The 19,102-nt window shown below is 38.6% G+C and overlaps 2 protein-coding genes across 3 annotated transcripts in view; one reads left to right on the forward strand and one right to left on the reverse strand.

Annotated features, from left to right (window-relative positions):
- Window positions 1–233: 233 nt before the first annotated feature.
- Window positions 234–19,102, reverse strand: part of b3glctb (beta 3-glucosyltransferase b) — a 30,254-nt gene continuing 11,385 nt past the window's right edge. For both annotated transcript variants that reach the window (XM_063895928.1, XM_063895927.1), the window contains 7 exons: window positions 9,184–9,300; window positions 8,067–8,136; window positions 6,566–6,679; window positions 4,574–4,673; window positions 4,026–4,145; window positions 2,273–2,417; window positions 234–1,612 (listed from right to left, as the gene is read on the reverse strand). In XM_063895928.1, the coding sequence (XP_063751998.1) occupies window positions 1,487–1,612; window positions 2,273–2,417; window positions 4,026–4,145; window positions 4,574–4,673; window positions 6,566–6,679; window positions 8,067–8,136; window positions 9,184–9,300 (792 nt within the window). In that variant the 3' untranslated portion in view covers window positions 234–1,486. The remainder of the gene's footprint in view (window positions 1,613–2,272; window positions 2,418–4,025; window positions 4,146–4,573; window positions 4,674–6,565; window positions 6,680–8,066; window positions 8,137–9,183; window positions 9,301–19,102) is intronic.
- On the forward strand, window positions 11,015–18,703 carry LOC134872558 (uncharacterized). Its single transcript, XM_063895926.1, has 5 exons — window positions 11,015–14,270; window positions 14,538–15,499; window positions 15,681–15,842; window positions 15,938–16,027; window positions 16,775–18,703. The coding sequence occupies exons 2-5, from the start codon at window positions 14,555–14,557 to the stop codon at window positions 17,102–17,104; spliced, it is 1,527 nt and encodes a 508-aa protein (XP_063751996.1). The 5' UTR covers window positions 11,015–14,270; window positions 14,538–14,554; the 3' UTR covers window positions 17,105–18,703.

Raw genomic sequence — 19,102 nt, forward strand, 5'->3', positions numbered from 1 at the left:
CTAAGATGTGGCAGTGATTCTTCAAAGTGCAGTAATCTGGGCCTGTGGGTCGTTGTTTTCTAGATAAGAGATAAAGTAGGACATTATGTTTCCCTGTGTGAGACACACAAACACAGCCTGTCATTCCCACTAGCTTCACACAGTACTGTCCATCTGTTTGAGAAAAGAATACACACACACACAAAGTTTTTATTCCACTCTATGGCATATGTTAATTTCAGATCACAAAAACAGATTTTTCAGCAAGTATTTATTTATTCATAAAAGCAGCTGCAGAAAGGCATTTTAACGCAGGCTTGACAGCTGTGGTTGTAATTACTTTTGAACCCATCCACACTGACTAACCAAAAAACAAACAGATGTTCAAAGATAAATAACACAATTCTACAAAACGGGAAAAGTTACGTTAGAGATTGAACCGCATAATCAAATTCTACGTTAAACACATATACACTTTTTAAAAGATTTTTGGAAAAATAGGACTCTCAGAAAGAAAAGATTAAAATAGATATCAAACAAGTTAAACTACTCTTTAAAAAGTGAAATGAAAAATATTAATGACATAAATGAATCAAGGTTATGTTATTAACATCAAGGCTATTGTAAATTAGATAGTAAAAGACTTGTTTGTTAATTGTCTCTTTTCTTAGCTTACACGTATTTTAGTCTGCTGTTTCCTTATTATATTCTGTGCGTACAATTGTTAAACTTCCTTCATGGTCTCCCTTGAAGGAACCAACCGGGCTGAATAAAGAAAACAAAAATAAACACTGATTGTCTTTTCACCAAAAATACACAGATCATATCATAACACATATTAAGATTTTCCTTCAATAGATTGAACTTCGTGGTTCATGGTTTTGTTCAAAAATAGTTTTGGGGTACAGCAGCAGCAGTGACACACACACACACACACACACACACACACACACACACACACACACACACACACACACACGTCCAACTTCTCAGGGAATTTGAAGTAAGTATTATTGGTTGCCGCATATTTGCTCTTTGCTGTTGTGCAAATTTGATTCAACGTTTGTCTACGCTACAGTATAGTTGACATATGCACGGATTGTGTGCAAAACCTTCACAAATAAGAAAAAAAGAAACAGTTATTCTCAAAGCATCGGCACAGGAAAGAATGCACCCCTAATTGCATATATTCAGCACCAAATTGGTCCCATTTATGCAAATTGGCCTCATTGCAAAAACAAATACGGTGTCTGTAGACCCTTGCTTGTTTTGAGGAATATTTCTTCCCCTTGTGCGTCAGGATGAGCATCGTTTTTCTCATTGTTTTGCCTACTTTCTTCTCGCTGCCAAGGTAACAGTTACACTTTGCCTCACGGTTAAATGCAAGCAGATGCAGTATCATTAGTGCAATATCTTTTCTAAATCTGCCCTTGAGATGGGCTGATAGTGGTTGAAGTGATGTGCAATTTATGGCGCTGTCGGCCACAGTCAAATTCTGACGCTGGTTCTACAGTTCATCTCGCGGCTGTGTGTCCTGCAGCCAGTGTTTGTAGACGACCACAGGATCTATGTTCCAGTGCTTGTGGAAGGAGATGGCCTGCTGCGTCGTCTCGGAGTAGTCATACGGTCGGGCCTAAAATATCAATAAAAAAGTTCTGTGTGTGATACGATTCATATTTCATTTAACATGTGGATGTCTAGATCCTCTGTGACCAAACTGAAACCATTGCCTGACAACACCAGTGCCTTTACAGACAAAGTGATCTTAAATGGCATCACAAATTGACGTTATGCAAGGCTGGACCATTATTATTTCTTTGGCTCATAAATGTATAAATAAGTACTTTTTTAACAACCTGATAGAATAGTGGTTAAAGAACATACCAGAAGAGCAAACACCCTATCTTCTGTTACTATCCAATAAAAGCACATAAAAAGGATATAAAATAAGTTCTAAACATTGAGAAAAGCAATTCTCCAACATTTCAACACTCTTACGGGTCGGTCATTTCCTAACTTGTTCAGGAATATTAATATATTAATGAAAGAAGATATGAACACAGTCAACTGTTCCTGAAACAGTTACCAACGTTAGGAAGTTGTGTTGCGCATGTATTTGATGCATTTAATATCCATTCAATACTCACCTACTTTTGGAAACATTGGTTGAATTATATGCTTCCCTGCAGAAAACTTTACATTTCTGCATCTTCTGCTGTCCTGCTGTGCACTGACCCAAACGTCTTCGTAAAGTGACATCACATAAGTGACATGTGTGTGTAATGCTTCCTACCTGGTGAAACAGGGGGCTGTGTGTGATGGGAACATCAAGGGAGGTGAAGCACCTGCCCAGCACCATGTCATCAGGAGCATCATCACTGTAGCAACCACAACCGCTGGAAACGAGACGGGACACCGCGGCACGACTGAGCACCATCCTGCTCGCAGGAAAAAAAACACATATTTAAATAATAAAGGGAATTAACAGCACAATTGAATACCATACATGCTTTATGTGGCTGTCTGACTGACACTTTTTGGTGTTCTCTTTGTGACATGCAGTATTCAGCCTGTCCTGACTATCAGCGCTTTCACTGAAGTTTTCTTTTGACGGGATGTGTAGTGAAAACAAATGTTAGCTGGTGAACAAAGTGGAGCATTCAGCAGCTTAAGCAGAGTCAGATGTTTCTGGATCCGAGACCTTATTGCATTTTAACTTCGTTGAAAGGAATTTGTAACAGTGGGCTCATGACAATCACAGCATAACAGTCAAGACACATGATGGGAAATAAAAAGGCCGAACACACGCAACAACATCCTGTCCCAATCAAACACACATAAAGTGACAGTTCTGTAAAGTCTTTATAAAGTGCTGGAGCAGAATGGGGGAACCCTTTAGGAATAGGATGGTTCTGCAGTAAGTGCTGTTGACAAAACGGGATGTCTTCGTTCTGACTGTCTTTCCCCTGAGGGCCGAGTTCTTAAAGAGGTTTGGCAGGATGCCTTGAGTCCTTTACTATTTCAAGACCTTTGAAATCAATGCTGGTCTCATGCCTGTCAGAGATGGGGTGAGTTTAAAGGTTTTTGAGGCAGAGCAAGACCACACAAATATAAAAAAGATGAAAAATGTTTCTCGGTAGCTCTGGAGAACCTCAGCTTCCACCCTCTGGACAAAGATCCCAATTTCGCCGCAATTTAGAGAGGAGGTGTTCCGACGGTGCACTTTTCAATCTTGGAGTTGGTAATAGTCTTTAGTGAGAGAGCATTCCCATCCCTCAAAAAGTCAAACACCAGCCACTTAATTTTGAAAGCCTTCAGTTTGACAGAAGTTGCTAACTTGCGAAAAGACTCTAGGCTGATTCCTTATCTCGTGATATCAGCTGTTCCAATGTTGTGTCATCAGCAAATTTAAATATTTTAACAGAGCCCTCAGGAGTTGGTAGAGACCCAAACCAGCAAAAAAGGGTATAAATTAGAGTTATGGTTTGTCTGGTGGCTGGAAAAATGGGCTCCAAATTAATGATAGTAGTGCTATGAACCGCACGTACAGAGGGCATCACCATTCATTTGGAGCCCATTTCAATCAGTCTGAATAAATGACGTCTAACAAGTTTGCCATATCATCATACAAGTAGTCATTTGATCATTCGTTAGTATCAGTATATTAAATATAGCAGATTTCAAACACTAGTGTTTGATATGAATTTCCCATTTTTTGATTTAATGATATGGTGCACTAAAGAAATGTATGATAATTTAATATTTACCAGAATGCAGTCGTGATTAAGTTCTGTTCATTCAGTGTTAAAGTTTATACTCCAATTTTGACTTAATAATACTTGTTCTATCTTGAGTTAGAAGCTGAGCTGAACACAAACACCCAGACACACACTCACAGAAACAACAGTTGTCCACCTGCAGCTCCAGTGCTCGTACAACTGGTACATTGGCAAATAAACGGCCCGAGGGTCATGGTTAAAATTCGATTCACCTTCTGTCCTCACAACTAAGCATCAACAGCACCACCACACTCCCTGCAGCCTCACCCTCCTCCTCCTGTGGTGTAGCTGTATCCTCTCTGAAGCAAGCCATAGCCGTACCTCTCCCCCAGACTCACTGCTTCCTTCGGGTCGTAGCAACGCAGCAGTTGCCGCAACCTGGGTAAACTACAGACAGAAAACCGACAGCAAGTGAGGAGCATGCATGCAGTACACACTGTCGACTGTATGGAGACACACAAAACAATGTCTTGGCTACATCAAATATCTATACTAAGAGACTACAAATGATTTTTAGGGAATTACAACCGTTTTTAAAGGTGTGTCTTTAAAGCAACAAAACTAGTTTGGTTTAAAGCTTTTCTCAGGACTGTGACCATCTCTCTCCCCTCCTCCAGTTGTGTCTTAAATGTTAGTAAGTTAAACATTTATAAATCTAGTAGTTCCTGAAATAAAAAATAATGACTGTATTAGCCAGCAAGTGGTCTGTGTGTGTCTGTGTGCATGATCTTAAAATAAATCACTGTTATGCCTCGCTACCCTCTAGGGTTGTGTTTTCCTCGTTTCGTTGAGACTTATCGAATCAAACAAGTTACCTGATCAGTGTGTCGTCATCAACAATGAGAAGCCAATCAACCTTTGGTACGTCTTGGCTTAAGAACCGCTTCAAGATGGCAAATGTCTTCCCACAATGCCCTGCAGGGAGAAGACATACGGATAAAGCGGAGGTTCAGGTTTGTGACTTATAAGACCTCATCAGACCCCATGAAAGTATTGTATCCAGCAGCTGTTTCAACCCGAAGGATACACTTATTTACAAAAAGGATGATTTTTGTTGTTGTTGACAGTCTTAAAATGGTTCTGATTCATGACCATAATCAGGGAGATTGAAAAGAAAGTTATCTGCTTCAAAGGCCAGTTCTTGTTTTTGGAAATCTGGCAGAGAGACAATTCACAATGGTACTGGTGATGTTAACTGTCCCTAAGGTTCTCCCAATCTCAATCACAAAAGACTGAGTTCAAGACTTTTTTGACGGAACGTTTTGAAGCAGAAAGTTCACATAACATATCTTAAATGTGGTGCATTAGACATAAAGAGGATTGAATATTAGACTTAAGGATAAGGGACTTCGCTTAGGGTAATACAATGTTAAAAAATGAATACAATTATGGGGTTGGAAAGTAATAAAACATTCCTTTTGACAAAGGTTTTGTACAGAGGACATGAAAGATTGTATATTACTTCCATCAGCCTGTGAACAAGAGAAATATAAGACTGGAGGAGGTTTAGGAGTCATCTACAGTAATCCTCACTGGGAAGAGGAAGGACTTCTTGTCTGCTTGTTCTGTTTCACACACTGACTCCTCCGTCCGTGCACTTAAAGTGTGAGAGAGGAGTGTTACAGCCTGAAGGACTTTAAATTTCCCTTTAACAGGGATTTCACACTGCAGGCAAAACACACAAAACAAAAGGGGGGAGGGAGGAGTGGCAGTTAACTAAATATTGAACTTTAGTTTGATCTTGACAGTGACCACGCTGCTAGTGAAGTTGTTATTACACAGAGAGTGGACTCAGTATAGCTGCTCTGTTAACAGAATATCTAGATTCTGACTTCAAACAGTGTTGTAGTCATTTTTCAGCTTGAACTTTCAACTGGGATTTATTTTAATTTAGTGATTTTTCATCTCTACCATCAATCTCACATATTAAACATAAGCATTCATGTTTATCATTCATTGATGTGTATCATCTTAGTTTAGAAAGTCAGCATAATAATACTTATTAGCTTTAAACTCAAAGTAGAACTGAGGCTGGAGGAAATTTCAACACGTCTGTGTGATGAAAAAAAAGCTAGAGCGTCATAGTCATAAGAACCAATGGGTGTCTGTGCATGTATTTTGCGCCAATCCATCAAATAAATGATGAGACAAGTTCAAACTTTGACCTGCTGCTGGCAACAGAGGAAAAGCCATTCCATTTTATCCCTTAAACTGAAGGATCAGAATCATTTATTGATCATCCTTCATTCACATATTTCAAAGCTACCTAGGGCGTGAGGTCTCTAGAGGCGTCACAAACATCCTCTAACTCGGCAGCTTCCTCCCTGAGCTCCTTCTGAGGGATCCTAGTAGTGCCGTCAGGTCACCTCTGGGATTAATCTCTCTTAAGGCCCTGACACACCAACTCCCAAGATTGTTAAATATAAGTAAAGAGAAACAGACGGAGGAAAACAAACAAATGACTCCAGTCCACAGGGGACAAACAGAGGTCTGATATTCTCACAACAGAATGACCGCTAGGAGTTCAAACTAAGTGTTGTTGAGAGACTGTGGTGTGAAAATGGTTCGGCAAACTCTGCTTTGATTAAATGTTTGTAGCAAAAGAACGACGTGTATATCCACAGTCTGTTTTCTGGTTTCCCTTAATACCATTGCTGCTGTTATCTCCTACCACACATGCACAGCAATGAACTGACTGATGGCTTTTGGCTGTAGTCTTTGCGGTGTGTTCAAATGCAACAAATCAGGCTAGTCCCTTGTTGTTGGTGTGGCGTGTTAGTTCCTTCACACACCCTATATCGGCTCACCTCTCTCAGTGTTGGGCACTCCCAGGCTGAGTGTGGGTATGGAGGCGTCAGAGACATCGCTGTAATACTCCAAAAACTCAGCGTCTTTCTCCCAGGTTGCCTTCACCACTGGTACTGTGAGGGGAAATGGAAGAGCGTTTAAAAATAGGCCAGGTGGAAGAGAGAAAGTAGAGCCTCAAACAACATCAATCTGACGCACACAGAGTTCATTATGAAACCTGTTGAATAACAACAGGTGTTTACTACCTCTGACTTGAGAGAGAGAGAATTATTAGTGTGTCTTTCAGCAAGCATTGTCACTCCCTGTGGATTTGGATAATAATAACATCTTTAATAATAATTGCTGATTTATTCTCAAAGAGTCCACTAAATAACTGTTTGGAGTACTGCTTGCCCTGCCATTCTAATAAAACCTGAATGTGAAGTAGCGGCTGAGTTAATCGCTCTGTTCTTTCTACTTTTTAGTTTGTCCGTCACCTAAAATATTCCGTCGCTGACTGCTGGCTAATTTTGACCCTAAAAAAACCCCCAATGTTTTGGATAATTACACAACTGTGGCAAATTAAGAAGACAGTCTAGACGAGGTTGTGAATATAAACTGGAGGTTTTGAATGACCAGCACTCTTTAGCACTGTTTAGAGAGTGGCAGTAAACAAAAAAGCAGTGACAAATAAAACAGTGTAGTAAAAACTGTACAGCTTAATGTCCTGTGATTTCCATTTAATTTCCATTTATTCTGTGACAAACATAAACTAAAAGAGTTCATTTTGGTGAGGTCGTGACCTCAGGGGGACAGCTTGGCTTGTTAGGGTGCTCAAAAAATACAACTCCTTTTAACTCCACCATAAATAAACTGTAGTAATATTAGGGATGAGAATATTGTAACAGAATCTCAATGGTGAGGAGTAATCACACATATTCATACGACCAGGTCAGGGGGACATTTGGAAACTCTGACACAGTCTTCCACCTTCTTTTAAAGCAGCCCTTTCTCTAAACTCAGCCTAAATCCTACCTTTGATCTTTATTATTTTTATTTACGTTAAATTAGCCCTCCTGTTTTATTTCATGGATTTGGACTAATTGTTCTGTTGCTCTTTGACACCGGATCTCCCTGATCTTTCTTGTAACTATCTGGTTGGTAAGGCCATCTCCATGTATGTTTTTACTTAGTTTTAGTATTTGTTATATATTGTATTGCTCTTTCACCATTTTACAGCCCTTTGGCTAACTGTTATTGTATAATAAATCAAACTTGACACCTGCTTGATAAAGTTGCTGATTACTTTTCATCAAGATCAGTCGCATGCGGCAGTTTTTCTGAAAGATCGTTTATATACCTGATTATATTTATATACCTTTAACTGAGTAATATTACTAGTAATGAAGTGCTTTCACTTGTTTGGGATCTGAATATACCTTCCACCACTGCGGAATATAATATTTTTTAGCAAATCACACCAGTTTTTCCCCTTAAAAAAGGTTGGGAATACACACACACCTCGCTCTGAGTGGAACTTCTGGCAGGTTTTCACAGCAACAAAAACATCTTTCTTTGACACCGGATCTCCCTGATAAAAGAAGAAAGAAAAACAGTGCGTTTTAGTTATAAAAGTTACAAAGGAGAAGACACAAACGCAGTGTGAGCTGGAAAATGTATTGAATGTAATGGATTTAAAATAAGGTCCAGAAGGCAAAATGAGGCACACTAGGTCCTAACAGCGCAGTCATGTATTATCATCTGGCTACACCTGTCAAAACTCTTCTTTTTCCGGCAAAAGACCAACAATAATTGGGATTTTAAGACTTTTTGGGATCTGCGACACTTGCAGAATATTCATTACAAACAGCAGACACTTCCTGATGACGCTTGACACCAATTCCTGTGAGATCATCTTCATCATCATAAGAAGTAGCGCTGAATATTTAATGTAATCGTTGCGACAGATGGTCCTCAAATGTAAGCTCCTTTCACACATAGCCTAATATATGCACACAGAAGAGTCGGTTAACGCAAACGTCACTTATACAGCAAAGAGTTCTATTCATACATAGTGTGTCATTTATTTATTGCAAAAGGAAGGGAAAATATGTGGAAAACAATGAAAATATACATTATGAGAAAGATTATTAAGCTTTTCATAAAAGTAGGGTGCCACAAATGTAATTGTTGTCTTCAACTCCCAGCTGCTTTTGCATTTAGTCAAATCACAATAAGAAAAACTAAACAAGCTGGGGTAATCTTGTTTGTGAATTTCAGGTGTATAAAAATGAAGATTTGATGAGTCTTGTTCTTAATCGTGTTGTAAACAAATGCTGCAGTGGCCCATTACCCCACTCAGTTAGCCGTTTTCTTGTTTTCCGTTCCGGCCTTGAAATGGGGCTTATTCATCCCTGCAGTCTGACAGGAGCTGATTATTTGTCGGCCTGCAAAATAGACCTTGGCAGTAGCACCATGCGTAATGTGCTCAAATTAAACTCAGCCAGACAGCTGAGTTATAAATGTGATGAAAGATGGTGGATTAAAAGAAGCAACCCTGAAAGAAGACCTTAATGTCCACACTCAGAAAATTAACATACTAATAATATAGGCACAAAAAAAAGAGAGTAATACATACGCAGTTGGGCAGGTAGGATGTAAATGTGGTAGCACAGTTGTCTCTCGTCTCTGTACAAAACTCTGAAACTGCAGTCAACTTTGGACCATTTCCTTCCTCCCAAATAAACAAAGCAATCTAAAAAAAAAAGAAGCAAAATAAAGACAAATGTAGGGCTACAGCAGCTCCTCAAACTGTAATTGATTATCTTTCGTTTCCTGGCAGCTCTTTATGGGCAAGTCATACACTGTAAAACATTACAGCTCTGTTTAGTTAAGTCCACTTACTTCCTCTCTTTAACACAAAGAGCTCTAACAAGTTTTGGATTTTGAACTCATCTGCGTGAGTTTTAAAAAGTAGAACTTACTGTTATTAATTGTGTTGACTATTTGAAAATGTTATCAGATCAGTATGTGTTGATTGAACTTGGGTTTCAAAGTTATCAGATGGGGGGGCGGGGCGTGGGGGAAAAGGCGGGAGTGGGCCAATGGGAGCTACAAAATTAATATTTGGACTTTTGAGTTTAATTGTCTTCTTTAATTCATGGCAAGGTTGAAGCATGAACAGAATAATTTAAACACCGCAGATAAGTCATATATCATATCGAAATACAGACACTTTGTAGTAAATGATCAAGGACTACTTCGACACGCGGGAAGAGACTATGCCTGACAACGAGTAACACGACGCGGGGACCGAAGTGACGAGTGGTGAACGTGTCGAAGCAGATTTTTTTTACACGAGGCTGAGGAACAGCAGGTGAGTTTAATTATCTCTAATTAAGTCTTTTAACATTAACCTCATGTGTAGTAACGTAATAACGTTAAATGTGTAGGTTGTGCTTTTTTAATAGCCTGGAAAATGTGACTGCAACATTAGTTTTTATTCGAGCCCGACATGAGTTAGCTAGTTTGCTAGTTAGCCACCTAACGGTTGAGGCTGCGTGTTAGGGCTGCTGTCACTTCGTGCTCGTGCTTTGCTCACTCTTTGTATTTTATATTGACTAGTTACTCCAATTCATTTAGTAAAGTTGTTTTAACATGGATATTATGCCGATAATTAATAATGAGCAGCATGCGCTGTTTTCCTCGGTCCCCTATTACCGGTATGTTTTACACAGACAGATGGAGACCGTCACGGTAGCGTATCGCTACCCAGGACATTATTAAGAGACTGAGTGTAAATGTTGCCTGTGTGTTTGTCTATGTGTTCCGTTATCTTCATACTGTTTTCAAATCGTTTATCAACCATGTCATTTATCATACCCGCTACGGCAGTTTATTATAATCTTGCAAGTACCAGCATTACAACTTTCTGTTTAATACCATTTACCATTAACGTCACCTGTTCTTTTGCAATAACCACTCAAACAAGTATGTCGTTGTTAAATTCCATGTCCGTTTATTTAGTTTAGTTACATGTTAACACAGCGTAAATGTTCGTCTCACCAGCCTCGTCTGGTGTTTGTATTTGGGGTTGCGTGCCGCGTCAACGCGGTTTAAATTCACGTCACGACTTCCGGGTAAACCGGAAGTGACCCTGTGTTGTCGTAATTATTTTTATTGCTGTTTTTATATATTTTGGCTATGCCAAAATAGGAGCAATAGTACACTGTTTACGTGCTTAAAGGTTTTCTAGTTTATAGAGGGAGAATGGTAGCTGTTTAAAGCTGTTTTCATTTTTATTGCCTTATGGGCCTTCATTTGGGAAAATAAACGATCCCATCATTTTCCTTGGTGTTTACCACCAAGTTCAAGTCGCTCGAACACATCTACCCATGACAGCTTGCAATTTGATGAATTAACTGAAAATGAACGTCATTTATAGATAAAAAAAATATAGTTTTAACTAACGTTAAGTGTCTGAGAACTGTTGAATTATTACTTTGGTTGACAGAGGAGTAGGCTGATGACAGAGGAGAGGATCTGTGATGGCACAGGGCTGTTTACCAGTTTAAACCATTGAGTTGAACAGATTGTAAAATATATTTATTTTAATGTTTAGTCAGAGAGGTAGGAAAGGAAGGATAGGATATTAAATGCTTAACTAATCATTATCAACAGGTTGGAGGTTTTAGAGCCTACTTAACTCATGTTGGCACTACTGATGAATTGAAAAATAATATTGATTTGTGTTTTTGTTTTATTCAGTTTATAATGTAATATTCAACATCACAATTTACAGTCTTCAAAATTAACAGCAACACTACTTATAACAAACCCAAACTGAATATTTTAAACACCATAAAGGTTGTAATTCTTGCAGGGTTGTTGAATCATACTGCATAAGTGTTAGCTAAACGTAATCCAATAAACTAAATGTAATTGAAAATAACATAGAATATTGGTTTATAGTTGTTGTTGTTTTTTTGTAGTTAATAGATAACTGTTCTTAACCACTAATTGTCTAAATAAATGTTATGTTAATTTCATTTTTAATTTTTCTGTTCACAGAATTCAAGCACGTCCAGTTCATGTGGAAATGTAAGTTTTGTGCCTTTTCCTCCAGTGGCCAAGGAAAAATAATACAGCATTATAAAGAGCATCATGGACATCACCGGAGGTGTTCAGGCCTTGTCTGCATTTATCAAGACTGTTTGAACACATTTCAAACCCAAACTGAACTTAAAAACCACTTGAAAGAACATTCAAAAGGTCATAAAATTGTGACCAAGTTATGCTGTGATTTGTGTACATTCTCAGAGCCTAGTAACATTATCAAATATTGTGCCCATCTGAAGACTCATTTGAGGAACAGGGAAACAGTTAAATGTCCGTTTGCAGGTTGCTCTTTCAAGTCCAATGTACTGTCAACATTTACTTCTCATAGAAGTCGCTATCATAGGTTGTCCACCTTAAACAGTTTAAGACCAGAGCTTTTTGTACACCATGCACTTACAAATGCAGTGCTAGAAGAGGATTCTGTTTCTGGGACTGAGGCATCAACTTCATATGATTCAGTACCCGAGGGTGTACCTCCTCTTGAAAATGGAGAGGCAATTAAACGTCAGTTGGCATCTTTATTTATCCGTATGCAAACAATTCTGCATGTTTCAAATTCTGCAGTACAGGAAGTAATTGATGAGTTATTTGACATTGGAGACTTTGCTTATAAAAATATTAAAACAATTATAGAGAAAGTTTTGGAGGAAAATAACTGTGCAGCTGATGCCTCTGTTGTAACATCATTGTCTGATGAAATACAATCGTTGAACCCACTCAAATTTCTTTCAAGAGCAGGGCCTTTGGGCACAGAACGTAAAAGGCAGTCATTTTACAGAAAGATTTTTACAGTGATTGAACCGGTTGAATATGTGCTAAATCCACAAGAAAAAAATCATTCATTTGTTTATGTTCCTATTTTAGATTTGTTAAGTAAGTTGTTGGAAAGAAGTGAGATTCTAGAGAAATTACAGAGATCCAATGGACAGGAAGGTCATTACTGCTCATTTCAAGATGGTGAATACTTTAAAGAAAACAAACTTTTTGCTGAAGAATTAGGCATAGCTCTTGGCTTATACATTGATGATTTTGAAATCTGTAATCCATTGGGAACTTCAAGAAAGAAACATAAGTTGTGTGGTATATATTGGGTGATAGCTAACTTACCCATAAGACTTAGATCAACATTATCATCAATTTATCTAGCTGCATTGTGCAAAACTGTACATATAAAACAATATGGTTACAGCAAAGTTTTGGAGCCTCTGATTAGAGACCTTCAGCATTTAGAGACGACTGGTGTATTTGTGAAAAGACTTGGGTCTTGTGTCAAAGGTACTGTTTTGTATGTGTCTGCCGATAACTTAGGTGCACACTCCCTTGCTGGATACCAAGAGTCTTTCAACGTGGAGAAATTTTGCAGATTTTGTTTGGCTAACCTTAAAGATATTCAGCATCATGATGTCAGAAGTGGGGCATTTACTTTGAGAACACCAGAACTGTTTGATGAAGCCATTAATGTGCTTAACACAACTAATGCCTCGTGTGTTCATGGTTTGAAGAGAGACTGTCCTTTAAGCAGACTTGCCCACTTTCATCCTGTAAAAGGTTTTCCACCTGATTTTCTGCACGATTTATTGGAGGGAATTGTACCTGTGGAACTATGCATATGTCTTTCAGATCTTATTGCTAAAAAGTATTTCACATTGAATGATCTTAATGATAGAATAGCATCATTTCCTTTTCAGTTTTCTGACAAAACTAACAGGCCTCAGACAATACCAACAAACTTTTCAAAAAAAAGAACAATTGGTGGCAACGGACACGAGAACTGGGCACTTCTGAGATTTCTTCCACTGTTGATTGGCCATCATGTTCCAGAGAGTGAAAAGACTTGGTCTGTGATCCTTGAACTGAAAGACATTGTGGAGGTGTTATCAAGCCCCTCTTTCACAACAGAAACCCTGTGCTACCTACAAGCCAAAATTTCTGACCACAGACAGTTGCTCTTAGAATTATTTCCTGGTACTAAATTACGCCCTAAACATCATTATCTTGAACATTATCCTGTTCTGATTCAGAAATTTGGACCATTAATTGAGTTCTGGACAATACGATTTGAGGCAAAACATTCTTTTTTTAAAAGAATGGTTCACAATACTGGCAATTTCAAAAATATTCTGCACACGTTGGCCACAAGACATCAACTGATGTTGTCATATTACTTGGAGATGCCAACTATTTTCAAGCCAAGCATTGAGACTGGACGAGTATCAGTTGTGTCTGTGGGCATCCTAGATGCTGCAATCAGAGAGGCTGTATGGAATAAGTTTGAAGGTCTGGACTCTGTTTCACTCACCTCCATTGCTTACTTGAATGGGACAAAATATTCTAAAGGCATGGTACTCTCAGTTGGACAGACGTGTGGACTGCCAGATTTTGGGAGAGTATTGGAGATCTGTGTAGTGGATGGTTACATATCATTCATTACTGAACTATTCACAGCGACCTTCCAAGAGCATTTCAGGTGTTACCAGCTTGCCAGAAGAGATCCTGCAACAATTGTGGTCATTGATCCGGACCGTCTGAATGACTACATTCCCCTTGCTGCATACCCTGTTGAAGAAAAGCTGCTCGTCACTCCAAGGACATTCATGTTACATTAAGGTAATATTTGATTGGGTTGGTTTGTCATAAATTTAAACAAACTCTTAATCTTTGGACCACATAACGGGATATAAACTGCACTTTAAAGGTTAGACGACACTATTTGCTATATAACGATGTAGTGTAGAAATGGCTACCTGATCTCTGAATTCACCCTCCCTATCTGTTGTAATCTCTCTGCTGTTTTAACTCCATTCACAGCTTCTTTTAGATTTATGTTATTTACTGTTTAATGAAGCGTTTTCTTGTTTGTTCACTGTGTTTCAGTTCTTGGTATCTCATCAATGATGCTTCTCAGAGTCATCGTCTCACCTCAGGAAATAAGACGTGTCACCCTACAGGAGGTTCCCCCATCAGTTGATGAGCTATGTGTAGTTCTGGGCAACACTCTGGGCCTCCGTGGGAAGTTCCTTTTACAGTTTGAAGATCCAGACTTTGGGAATGAGCTCTGCAATTTGACAGACATCAAGGACCTACCAACTGAACGAGCCACACTGAAAGTTCTGTTCACGTTTTCTGAACCAGTTTCTGACTCGACATTAGATACTGCAAGCCTTAGTTCCCAGAATAGTGCAAGCCCCGAGCCCCCTAGTAGTGGTGATTCTTCAGAATGGCCTGATCCCTTTGTTATTTCAGATTTCTCCCATGACGTTGAGTTTCAGCTGAGGGTAGCAAATGATGCCTATGCCAAGGATGGAGCTGTGACGGTCATCTCAAAGAGTGTGAAGAGTGAAATACTGGACAGACTGGCTGATAGCATAACCAGAATCACTTGCTATCCAAGTAAAGACAATTTAGAAAGCGTAGCCAAAGCTCTTGTTGCAAAGCATCCTTGTCTCAGGGAGCCGGGTTCAGGTAAAGGATGGTACTGCTGGAGATTCAGCCTGATATTCAAGATGGGCAATTACCGTCAGAGGATGATGGCAGCTGGATGCCCTGAAGTTCTTGTAAATAAAAGAAAAAGACAGGGAAACACCAAGCCAGTCAAGAAGGCAAAAAAGGGAGAGATCCACTACTTACCAGAGCCACCTGATGGACAAACTACTGTTAAATCAGAGAAGGATCGTGAGACCATGCTTTTGGAAGTGCAGAAGAGAGAGCCAGATTTGCACCTGCTCGATGAATTGATGACTGCAACATTCTCCCAGCGAAGACAAGAGATCATTGGTGACGAGCCACTCATTGCTGCAGTCAAGGACAGATGGCCTGCATTGTTTAGTGAGAGACAGGTAATTCTTTGCCAACTGAGTACAGCATAGAAATCCTATATTTTGTTGTTTTAGGTAGTCAAACTATGCACTATATGTTGCAATCATATTTGTGTTTCCCTTGTGTCCCTTAGAGCTCTATGCTGCTCTTATTTTCCCTCACTCATTGCCCTTTTCTCTGCTGTAATATTATTGGTTTCAGCTCAGTGCTGAGTTCAGTAGAATCGTCACCAAAGACCTGCTGGAGTCATTCCTGGATGGACTTGATGCCTTGGTGCCAGATGTTCTACAGATGTACGGAGAAGCTGCTGCATCAGGCAGGAGGGTGCGCCTGAGCAGTGTTCTCAGTTGTCTTCAAAAGGAGGTATGTACTGCACAGAAATCATTTCTTGTTAATGTACTAAAATTAGTATTCTGGCTTGGGTATCTTATTCACAAACTCTTGTCTTGTTCTTGTAGGACACGAACCAAAACAAAAGAACAGCTGTCCTACTTGGTCTTCCATGCTACCTTGCAGAAGATTCCTCTGACATAATCAGGATGTGTGATGTAAGACACCGTATTTACACATTTTATATTACATTGTTTTGTTTTAACATTTTTTATTTTCATAAGTCGTAAGGGGTAATTTTTTACAAATAAAATAGTAAATGAGTGAAAAATTAATGAAATGTGCCCTTAATTTAAATTGAAAATGTAATGAAACCTAAAATGCAGTAACTTAACCAATATGTAATAAAATATCCAGACTTATATTGTTTTTAAATAATGTAATGTTAACTTATCACATTAGGCTACTTTTTAAAATAGCTTAGTATAGTATATACTATATATAGTATAGTATATCAGAGAAGGGTTTGCTGAGATGATAAAGTAGTAGGCTACATCCTAGATTTATTTTTTTGGACCACATGTTATATGCTAGTTAAGAGGTGTGTCCCGGAGTTTCTGTCCATGTGCATGTAGCTGTATGATGCATAGTCTATTATAATCATTCTTTCATTTCAAATGCAATGTATATAACATTGAATTCTTATTCATACTTAAAATCAGAATATACTACATTTTTGAGAAATAGAGAACATTCAGTACATTTTCTCTCAGTTTAGCTCCTCCTAGTGGCCAAAATTACTGTTGGTTTGTTTTATTATTTGGGCTTAACAATGAACATTCAGAAAGGCAATGACAACACTCACTCAATTAATGTCAAAGACATTTGTAGCCTTTCTCTATTAGCCTAGCAGTGATGTTTAAGTCAGTCAGTTAAGATGTGTGTTTTTGTCTTTATGTTTTCAGGCTCATGGTGAAACCCTTGACGTGCTAATGAGCGGGATGCAAGTTGGACTGTTGATTGGACACGAAGGCCCTCTGCATGATGCATTTCCATTGGATGTTTTCAACGTGGCTCTGGTAGTAGAGGAGAAGATCATCCTACATGACCTCCGAGATGTGTCCACAGGCTTTGCCATGTTACTGGGTGCAATCTACTGCCTAAACCTTGAGTACCCACGTAATATGAAGTATTCTTTTGAGTTCCTGCAGAGGGTTGTCATGAACATTAAACCGGACCAATGTTCAGCCAGAATCCATGGACTCAGAAATAAACTGCTTAGATATCGCATGTAAACAAAGAAATGCACTCGTCAAGCAACTACTAGGAGGCAGCAGTTATTTGGGAAGCTTGCCTTGTTCTTTACACTAGCATACAGGTTTTCATCGGCTTAGTTTGTTCAGCACAAGTCAGGTATGCGTGACAAATGTGTCACTTGTGAAGTTGAAAAATCTGAAATTGTTGAAAAATCTAAAATAGTTCAAATGTGCAAAACATTTTGAGGTATAATGAAAACAAACTTGTTTCGAATTGTGGTTAAAGAATCTTTTAGACGTGGATGTTGATGTTTTGTAAAGCTCTGCGTATACCACATTTTTCCTCTGTACAACTTTGCCATACTTATTCTCTCATTGACAGTTTTAAAATTGTGTTCAATTAACACAAATTTAAGTGAGGATAAGTAAGTAAGTATTTATAATGTACACCATTGTTTTTGTTCATATGACGATATGGACCGGTTATCTCACTTTTTGCCTCTTATGACACCTGCCCATCTGTCCCCCTTTCCCCAGCACTCTCGGTTGTCAACCTCAGTGAGGCCTGTTTTGATGCCAAGACATGTTTAAGATGTATCAATGTTCCACATTGTTCATATTCATGTCGAGATTTTATGATTATCTGTTTACTATCTCACATACCTCATTGTTCAACCCCACCTCACCTTCTTTCTTTCTACGAGTCCACCCTCTGTCTCGCTGTCTGTCTGCAAGTCCACCCTCTGTCTGTCTGTCAGTCCACCCTCTGTCAGTCCACCCTCTGTCTGTCTGTCTGTCTGTCTGTCTGTCCACCCTCTGTCTGTCTGTCTTGTCTGTCTGCAAGTCCACCCTCTGTCTGTCTGTCTTGTCTGCCTGCAAGTCCACCCTCTGTCTGTCTGTCTTGTCTGTCTGCAAGTCCACCCTCTGTCTGTCTGTCTTGTCTGTCTGCAAGTCCACCCTCTGTCTGTCTGTCTGCAAGTCCACCCTCTGTCTGTCTGTCTTGTCTGTCTGCAAGTCCACCCTCTGTCTGTCTGTCTTGTCTGTCTGCAAGTCCACCCTCTGTCTGTCTGTCTTGTCTGTCTGCAAGTCCACCCTCTGTACATTACAGAGACATACATTGGGTATGGCATGTTAAAACCTTTAACTTCTGTTAAAGTTTATATAAATGTATTTATAAAATAAATGTTCTTGGACAAATGCAAGAATTCAGTGTGAAGCTCTGTCATTTACCATGCAAGTTGAAACAAATTTAGAATTTTAATCCTCTTAACTTTAAATGGGGAGTCGTATAAATACGGCTAAGTTAGTTTAACTCAGAACTGTGAGTTACAATAATAATGAAATATCTGTTTGTTTTACTAGCTAAAGAATGTTATTGTATTGATAATGTTTAAAAAAAATGTTGTTTTAACTCACAGTATCAAGTTTAAACAAGATGTGATTAAAAGTTTTCATGTATCAATGATGTATAACTATATTTTGTTTCAACTAATGGTATCAAGTTAACATTACAAGTGATTAAAAGTTAAGTCAACTTTGACAACTTAAAAAACAACATTGTGACAACTAGAACAGTGTAGTATAATCAACCTTTTGAACTTTATTTTCAGAGTTGAAACAAAGGTAATCTTAAATTGAGTTAACTTGCAGTTTTAAGGCAGCAGGTGAACCTTCATTTGCAAGTTGAACTGACCTGAAATGTCTTACAGTGTATACACTAATTTAGATAGTAAATGATTTATTCTGTACAATCGTCCACAAGTCGCTGGAAATGTTCAAAAGAGGGCTGATTACAAATCATTTCAACTAAATCATGCTTTGCATTTTAAGCAGGGGCAACATTATGAATAAATGTATTTGAAAGTTGTGGAGACATGGGGGAGTTAAGAAAAATAAATTCCTTTGACTTTGAATTAACTCCCATATCAGGACTAATTTAAAAAGACAATTAAAACTATTTTACCATAATGTAATTCCATATTTCAAAACAGCCTGCTAAAAGGTTTTCCCAAGACACACTTGCAAAGCAGTATAATT

Source organism: Eleginops maclovinus, chromosome 11, assembly GCF_036324505.1.
Source record: "Eleginops maclovinus isolate JMC-PN-2008 ecotype Puerto Natales chromosome 11, JC_Emac_rtc_rv5, whole genome shotgun sequence".
NCBI lineage: Eukaryota > Metazoa > Chordata > Actinopteri > Perciformes > Eleginopidae > Eleginops > Eleginops maclovinus.